This window comes from Lissotriton helveticus, chromosome 4_1, assembly GCF_964261635.1.
Source record: "Lissotriton helveticus chromosome 4_1, aLisHel1.1, whole genome shotgun sequence".
In the NCBI taxonomy this organism is placed as follows: Eukaryota; Metazoa; Chordata; class Amphibia; order Caudata; family Salamandridae; genus Lissotriton; species Lissotriton helveticus.
This window is the reverse complement of record NC_136063.1, coordinates 65,537,440-65,546,838: the sequence shown is the minus strand read 5'-3', so window position 1 is coordinate 65,546,838 and position 9,399 is coordinate 65,537,440. Positions and strand designations below refer to the sequence as shown.

The window sequence follows — 9,399 nt, the reverse complement described above, 5'->3', positions numbered from 1 at the left end:
ATCATAAATGGAATACATTCAGGATCCCCTAATGATGTGTGCCCGCAGAAAAGGAGTAAGGACATTATGGAAAGCACACTTATTAATCATATCAGTCATATGATTACGCTATCCTTTCAGGAATGTCTGGTTCCAGAGGCTTGGAAAATAGCCCAAGTAATTCCTTTAAAGAAAAAACCGAATATCTCCATTTCTCAGCTTCAAAACCTGAGACCTATCTCCCTTCTCCCGTACTGTGCCAAAATTATTGAAAAAATAGTTAATAAACAACTCATGGCATTTTTGGAGGGAGAAACATTACTCCATCCATCCCAATCGGGATTTAGACCAGGTTATTCCACCGAATCTGCAGTCCTGTATTGCTCAGAATACATCCGTAAGATGGTGGACGAAGGCGAGACGGCAGCGTTGGTCATGCTCGATCTCAGTGCAGCATTTGACACCGTGCTGCATTCCACGCTGTTGTCTCGCCTCTCAGATTTAGGTGTGACAGGATCTGCTCTTGCCTGGATGAAATCCTTCCTTACTGATAGATCGTTCCAGCTGTATTGCCCACCCTTTAAATCATCTCCTCGCAGCGTGAACCATGGGGTTCCACAGGGCTCCAGTTTGAGCCCTACTTTATTCAACATCTATATGGAACCCCTGGCACACGTTGTAGAGAATTTTGGGGTGGGTATTGTCAGCTACGCTGACGATACTCAATTAATGTTCAAATTAACACCGGACAGTAAAGACTATGCCGCCAACTTTTCCAACTGTATGGCGGCTGTAGCCACCTGGATGGACAACAATTGTCTCCGTTTAAATGGCGACAAGACAGAGGTGCTGGTGGTAGGGAAGGAAACCTCCATATGGTCTCACGCATGGTGGCCTAGTGAACTGGGAGAACTACCCAGTCCCGTAAAATCGGTAAGAAACCTAGGGATCATGCTAGACTCGGATCTTTCTGGCAAATCCCAAGTTAATAAAACTACAGGAATATGCTTCGGCACACTAAAGGTTCTTCGAAAAATTATTGACCTCATTCCCACCAAAGTTAGAAAAGCATTAGTCCATGCTCTCATAACTCCCCACCTGGACTACGGAAATGCTCTCTTGATAGGTCTTAATCAAAAAGGCCTACACCAGCTACAATGCATTCAAAATGCAGCGGCTCGAATGGTGTTAGGCCTTTCGAGAAGAACATCTACCAAAGCAGCCTTAACCAAGCTACATTGGCTTCCTGTCAAGGAAAGAATTAGATTCAAAAGCCTCTGCTATGCCCATAGTATAGCTCATAATAAAGGCCCCATCTACCTCAGAAGCCTTTTGACCATCCATTGTCCGTTAAGAGACTTAAGATCTTCAGGAATGATGCAATTCAAACTCCCTCGCATTATGAGAGCCAGAATGGGAGGTAAATCCTTCCGTTTTTTGGCCACTAAATATTGGAACGCCCTTCCACTTCCTCTTCGGATGGAACCCTCCGAAACACTATTCAGGGCCAAATTGAAAACTCTTCTATTCCCTAAATAATTGCTGTCCTTACTCCCTCAGGTTTCATCTTCCTCAGTTTATGAATTGTAAGCAGTTAGCGCGGGGACACACAGTCTTGTGCAGCCAGGCGCTTTATAAATATTTTTATTATTATTATTATTATTATTAATGGCATGTCTACCTATCCTATTGTGTGAAGTGGTGGAGTAACACTCCTTTTATTGCGCTGAGCAGAACACACCCATGGCTACAGGTTTTATTAGATTTGTGCATCTATGAAACATTGATTAAGGATACAGGTGTGGAGTATTTGTCCTAAACCACCTGGGCTGTTCTAAGAAGAATTTTACACATGAGAACTGAAAGTACCTCTGCATCCATAGCTTGCTACAGCTGCCTCTCCGCAGCCTGGATTCTCAGGCTACGTTTTTACTCAGCTGACAGCGGTTATTGTTGCTGTGCCATGCATTACCCAAATCATGTTCCTTATGGGATCAAACATAAGAAGAGACACAGGCGGTTCATAGCATACATTCGTCTTTCTTTATTGGTTCCAGTTTCTCACAGAGAGGGCAGAATAAAGAAATAACAGGTGAGGTTAGGGGTGTACAAGTGGGGGTCTGACGTTTGGGATACAGAATGTCAGGCAGGCTCCTCTCAGCATGCAGGGACAACGAGCACCTGAGCACATTCACAGTTACAGAGCAGCAGCAGCCGCAGTGGTGGCATCAAGGACACCCTCTTACGGAGAAGCACAGAATAAAGTGTGGTAATGAGGTATAGGTGGTAACCAGGGGATGCAGCCCAAGGGCCTCTTCCTCCAGCTTTCTGTAACCAGGTTGCATTGCCAGATACTTTCCCCATCCTCCCACCCATTCAGCCACTTGTTAAGCAGAATATGAACTAACTTTGCCGTGCTCAATCCAGCACCAGTCTTTCAGGCACCTCAAAGTCCACCAACTTCCTACCTGAGGCTCCAGCTGCCAACAATGCCATGCCATGCCAGGCCCTCTTCTGCATCCTGAAATTTAGAACACGCTTCTGAGAATTATGATCATCCTGAAATAAACCCCCCCTCCCCTACCTCCCCCCCCGAGGTACAGTCTACTGCTGCATCTGTGGGTGGCTAACTCGCAGCCGTATTCGTTTAGTCCAGTGTCCAATCACCATCTGGCTTTAGTAAACAAGGAAGGTCTACAATTCTATTTCTACTATCAATTATTTTCTGGTCTGGTGACCTCTGTGAACAGAGCTGTCAAGTCCTCGAGTTCACTCTGTATAGAGCATTAGAAAATAAAAGGTATGATACAGTGGTTTATGCAGTTTTGGTATGCTTTGGCCACCACACATGAACCCTTTCACTGCATACTGCCAGTGCAGATCCAAGCAGCAAATAGAGCAGGAGGAACCTCTCACTCAGTGAGACATGATAAAGTAGCAGCCAGAGGCTGCCTGTTGTCCAGTAATCTCACATACAAGCAGGAAACAGGTGGGCGTCCAACTAGTGAGCACAGATAGCAAGAGAGAGCCAGTAGGTTCTGCCTCTCACTTTGGGATTTCAAATAACAGCACTAATAAATACATTAAACAGGTTCTGCCTCTCACTTTGGGATCTAAGATAAGAGCATCAAGCAGGTTCCGCCTTTCACTTGGGAATCTTAAGAGCAGCAAGCAGGTTCCGCCTTTCACTCGGGAATCTTAGAGCACCAAGCAGGTTCCGCCTTTCACTTGGGAATCTTAAGAGCAGAAAGCAGGTTCCGCCTTTCACTTGGGAATCTTAAGAGCAGAAAGCAGGTTCCGCCTTTCACTTGGGAATCTTAAGAGCAGAAAGCAGGTTCCGCCTGTCACTTGGGAATCTTAAGAGCAGCAAGCAGGTCCCTCCTTTCACTTAGGAATCTCAGGTTAGCAGCAAGCAGGTTCTAGCTCTCACTTAGGAATATGAGCTAAGAGTAGCAAGCAGGTTCTGCCCCTCACTAGGGGATCTCAGGCAAGAGTAGTATGTAGGGTTTGCTTCTCACCCAGGGAGCCTTGCTACAACCAGAAAACAAGGACTGCCCCATGGACATTAGCTGAAAATGCAAGCATCAAGAGGCTGAATCAACCCTGAGTGACCCCGGATACAAGCAGCAAGCCTGTGCTGCTCTCCTTGAGGGATCTCGGATAGAAGTAGCAAACAACCCCTCACCCAGTGACCTCAGGCACAAGCAGCAAATAGTAAACAGACGCTGCCTCACACCCAGTTGAACGTTTACTCTTGGAGAAAATATCTGGCAGATAGCAGGTATCAGATAAGTTAGGCTCACAACATCTACATATGAAGTAGCAGGGACTCAATATTAAAGACAACATCAAGGAAAACAGTGTAAAAAGAAGCGCGTTGAGTCCAGGACACACGTATTAAAGGGGAAGGTAAATTCTCTACACCCCAAAACAAAGCTCCCAATTCTAATCCATCTTCGCCTTATCACGGGGAAGCTGTGGATGAACACCCCTTAGACCCCCTAGTAAAAGTAAGCATGATGGTCTCTTAGAGGTAAAGTCCTTCAGAAGGTTGGTTTATAAACTTGGCTGTTTTTTAAACCTGGTAGCCAAAAGCCGAGCGGCACGATAACGGATTGCCATGGCTCAGCCTGATGAGACCAGGTCAGGTGTATATGGCTCCAAGTGCTCTTTATTGACTTCCAGTGATAGCCAAGTTGAAGTTCAAAGTCACATTTATATTCCATCGAGTTTTTGGGGAAACACTCAGATACCTAATGTTGTTCTAGTTTTCCTCTCTTCATCTCAATTTATTTATTTATTTTACAATTAGTATTTGTTAAGTTCTTCCATTTAACCTAAAACCTCTGTCAGTGCCTTCTCAGTGGGTGACCGAGACCCCAAGTTTGATATTGGGCATCTGAGAGTGCCTGTCCTCACCCCTGTGTCACTAGCGAACAATGAGATACTTCCACCATTGCTCGTCGCTTCAAGATGGACGCGCAGGATACAGGTACCTCAGTCCTGTGTGTTGGAGCAATCACTGGGACTCAAACGCATGTTCAGTGTTTCTCTGATGAGTAGTCCCAACCAACAGGTGCCACTCGGGTGGTAAAGGAAGCAGAAAAGAGGGTTCTTCTTCTCAGACAGAAGTGGAAGGGTGCCAACTGGCTGTGACTGGTCTTGGAACAGTATAAAAGCTGGCGTGGATCTAAAGCCCATGTAAGCAAAGTCCATGAGGATAGCTGCTCAGGGCCGGAAAAGCTTATTGTACGTGCATTTGTTGCTTCAGGCATGACTTTCCATTTACCAAAATGGCTGACTCCCCCACCTAATCCCACCTCAACCCTGGAGTAGTAGACTGCATCGATGGGTAAGGAGGGCTTGCTTGTGTACAAAGAAATACCTGTATATAAAGAACGCTACGGCTATATACAAGTGCTAATTATTTACAAACACATCTTCATACATATGTATTTCTCATTGCTCCTGAATATTCCCTCCTGGCACATCTTCCAGTGCTACCCGCGAGTCAAATGCTACAAGAAAACTATACCCGTGAGGCCTTCGATTGCCCAGATGAAATGAAGATGACCGTACCATGCGGATATCTAATGAGGCAGACCCCAGGGCCAGCGAGTATTCAGGATTTCAGACCTTCGCTTCATCAAGTGACCTACAGCGATATGAAAAGGCGGTGCACCACACCGGACAGTGCATTATAAGAGCACAGCCCAGGCAAGACGCCTCCCGCATCAAGAAACAGTTTCAAAACACTACACTGAAAAAAATCAATACAAAGTCAAACAGGGGAAGGATCTAGGGGGTGCCTTGAGGCGTTTATGATCTGAAAAGTGTGTGGGGAAGTTGAGACGCTCACATTCCGGCCAGGTGAATAGCTAAATGTCCAACGGGGGCATTGGGAAGGAAAGAGGGGTGGGAAGGGGGAAAGGGACATGTATTCTGGAGGGAGAACGTGGGGGAAAGTTGACTTCATGTCACCATGCATAGCTCTGCAGCTACTCTTTAGCCCTGCCGATGATGGCAAGAATGTACAGGAAGATGTTAATAATGTCTGTGTACAGGTTCAGAGCAGCGAAGACGTACTCCTCAGGGCTCAGTGACAGCTGCTTATTACCCAGGATCATCTGTGTATCGATGGCCAAGAACTGCAAGATAAGAGAAAAAGAAGTGTTAGGGGCAGTCAGGAAATGCAACATCAGAGCACACATTGGCAATGGACTTCACTCCAGCAACACCATCAGTAGAGACCAGCACCCTCAGTTAACCTGGCAAGGACCATCACCTTAAGGCAAACATTCTCAAAGCACCACTGTCAACCAGCCACCCTAAAAAAAAAAAACAGCAAAGTATACCACCATCAGCCAAACATCTTCTAAAAATCACAATCGGTAAGTAAGTCTGCATTCAATGAGCAAGCCAAAGATCAGTACCTTAAGATAACCATTGTGAGAGATCCACTGTCAACCTACCCCACAAAGTGCACCACCATTACCTATTAGCCAACCACCCTCAGAGAACAACCATCAGCAAATCCAGCAGTGTGCACCATCATCACCGACCATCCTCAAACCACATCAGCTCCATCCATTAAACACCACCTTCAGTGTACCAGGTAGAGATCATCAGAGTCAGCAAACCATCCAAACATGACCATGCAGAGTATACTACTAACAAACGCCCATCCTCAGAGAGCATGTCAGATAACTAGACAGAATACAAAACTACCAATAACCATCCTCAGAACACCACTATCAGATGAGTGCAGAACACTACCAAAAGTGAAACACCCTTGGAGCAAGAACACCACTGCTAGTAGGCCACCATCGCACTACAGAGGGCTAAACCAGCTAGAGAACGCCACCTTGACTCCACAAGACACATTATTTTACCAAAGGCTAACAAGACCAAGAGCCCCAACCATTCTGAGTACCTCCATCAGTCAACAATATTTTGGATATGTCAGCCAACCCAATAGATTCATTGAATGTTATGTTATGTTAGGGTTTTTTTGTAAAGCGCACGTACGCCCGTGGGCTTCATGGCGCTGTTGAAGTAAGAACCTAACACAACAACTTACTGAAAATAAGCCTGTCTGAACAGCCAAGTTTTATAAGAACGTCTAAAAGTTAGAAAGTCTGGGCTGAGCCGAAGGGAAAGTGGTAGGGAGTTCCATAGGACAGCAGCTAAGTAATGGAAACAGCTGAATCAGGAAGAGTGCTCAAAAGACAGCTAACCTGGCACAGTAAACCACCGTCCACCAACTGCTCATGAGCACCTCTGTTGGGTAACTATTTTTTTTTAAAATCTTTTTTATTAGCAGGATAATTAAGTGCATTTGCGGGTATCACCTTACAGTCATATATTCTACAGTCTGGTGTGTACACATATCCTCAGTATCGGGTGCAACAATTAGACATTTTCATTTTTATCCAAAGAATTCAATGTTAAACTCCCCCCTCCCTTCCCCACCCTCTCCCGGCACTCGTAAATAGTTGTAGCAAAACTTTATGTTACATGGCTCTACTTATCATTGCTTATTTCCAACTCACATCCCTTCACAGATCACACAGGGACAGCATTCAAATAGTTACGTAAGGTTTCCATTCGGTGCACCTAGAAATGTATTCTCCCATCTGAGTGTAAGTGAGCGCCAACTATACATTAATCTACACACATTACAGGCACACTACCCTCATCCTATCCGGCGGTGGATATCGAGTCAGACTCTGTGACTCCATTCGCTTCTCCCTCTGTCAAACGCCCATAACATAGCATACCAATCTAAGGATATTGGGGTCTTCCTGAGACCCTTGCGCTCCTCGTGCTGCAGTGTTTCGCCTTCGGCTTTTCCCCATCGCACTACCTCCGCCCTCCATACCTCCGGGTCCGGTGGTCGAGCCGACTTCCACCTCATTGTGATCGTGCGTTTCGCAAGCAGCATGGCCAGATCAGTGAATCGTGTAGCTACACTTCTTGCGCTCCGCAGGCCCCAGTCCCAGTATGGCATAGTCTATGGGGTCTATCGGCCTGGAAGGAGCTAGAGCAAGCAACGTCTCATGTATCGTTTTCCAGTAGTACCCTAACCTCGGGCAGTCCCATATCATATGTATTAGCCATGCGTCATCCGCACCACAACGGGGGCAATTATCAGTTGCGGTGGGGAACATAGCGTGCAGGCGGTGAGGTGTTAGGTACGCCCTATGTAGCACCATTAGCTGTATGAACTTAAACTTCGGGTTTCTGGACACTTTCTTTGGAAATTTAAGGATTCTGTCCCATTCCCTATCTCGGAGCGGTCTGCCGATGTCCCCCTCCCATTTGGCTCGTAGGGGCTGTAATGATATCGCCCTCCCCGATCTAATACCGTTCGTGAGCCATTTAGTCAGGTGGCTGCCTGCTCCCATGAGGTATTGCATCGTCAGCAGCGGGTTTGTAAGAGGTTCTTCTCCATCCGGCGCCCATGTCTTCACCACATACCGGCGCACTCCAGCATGCAGGAGGAACAGTCCTCCCGGAGTATGATATGTGTTGCGAAAGTCCTCTGAGGACATCATCCGGCCATCTGCAAACAAATCCCCGATTTGTGTCACTCCCGCATCGTGCCACGCTGTTAGCGCTTGGTTCGACAGCAGCCCCGTCCCCAGCGGGATTCCCAAAAGTGGCATTGTGGGAGCGTAGGAGGACGCAGGTAACGTGTATTTCACTGCTTTCCTCCAATAGTGTATCGCGAGTCGCAGCAGCGGGGGCGTTGACACAGGAACCTCCGAACGAGTTAGAAGCAGTGTGTGGACTTTCCCCTTTGACCAGTCCACTTCCGACATGTCAATTTCATGTAGATTTCTTCCCGCCAGCCAGTAGGCCAGCCACTGTAGTTGGCAAGCATAGTTGTATGCCCGGAAGTCCGGTACTCCCATACCGCCCGTTCCGGTGGTGAGCTGCAGCTTGGTCAAGCCAATGCGCCTCCGCCCCGAGCCCCACACCAGTTCCGTCAGGACTGTATTCAGCACCTTAAACGTTGTAGCCGAGATCTCGAACGGTAAGCTTGTGAAGTAGTAGATCAGGCGGGGTAGTACAACCATCTTGGAGATGGCCACTCTGCCCGCCACAGACAGTGGCAATGCGGTCCAGAAGTGTACTTGTGATTTCAGTGCGGTTATTGCCCTTCCCAGGTTGCCATCAATCATGTCTTCAGCTCCTCTATACACCTGAATCCCCAAATAACGGAAGGTTGTTTCCGCCATCTGGAAAGTGTGAGGCGCAAAGGACAGTGGGGTGGTCGCACCAGCAGCGCTGAAGCAGTAGCCATAGGACTTAGGCTCGCTAATGGTGAGGCCCGACAATGTTCGAAAGTTCTCAAAATGTTTAGGTATGGGGTCTAGGTCACCTCTCAGATCCCGCAGGTATAGAATAATATCGTCCGCATAAGCAGACACCACGTGAACTGCTCCGGCTCTGTGTATGCCCCTGTGATGTGCCAATTTCCGAAGTTTACATAGCAGCGGCTCAAGCGCTAGAATAAATAAGAGCGGGGACAGCGGGCAACCTTGCCTGGTACCCTTCGCAATGTCCAGCTGCACCTGTTCGTACGTACGCGGGCTGTAGGGCGGGTATACAGGAGCCTGACCCATGCAATATACTCGGGCGGTATCCCAAATTTTTCGAGCGTCGCAAACATAAAATCCCATCTAAGGGAGTCAAAGGCCTGCTTCAGGTCCAGGGAAATACAACCTTCCGTTCCCTTGCCTGCTTGCTCGTCCAGCATGAGTTGGCCTAACCTCCGCAGGTTCATTGCCGTACTTCTGCCAGGCACGAACCTGCATTGGTCAGGGTGTATCAAATGAGGGATGTATTGAGCTAGTCTCGTTGCCAAGATCTTACTCAGGATTTTATAATCCGTATTCAGTAAGGATAGAGGTC

General features: G+C 47.3%; 1 protein-coding gene across 5 annotated transcripts in view; it reads right to left on the bottom strand.

The window, feature by feature from the left end:
• Positions 1–2,003: 2,003 nt before the first annotated feature.
• GRINA (glutamate ionotropic receptor NMDA type subunit associated protein 1) overlaps positions 2,004–9,399 on the bottom strand; it is a 226,766-nt gene continuing 219,370 nt past the window's right edge. For all 5 annotated transcript variants that reach the window (XM_078686431.1, XM_078686429.1, XM_078686432.1 and 2 more), the window contains one exon: positions 2,004–5,627. In XM_078686431.1, coding sequence (XP_078542557.1) covers positions 5,478–5,627 — 150 coding nt within the window. In that variant the 3' untranslated portion in view covers positions 2,004–5,477. The remainder of the gene's footprint in view (positions 5,628–9,399) is intronic.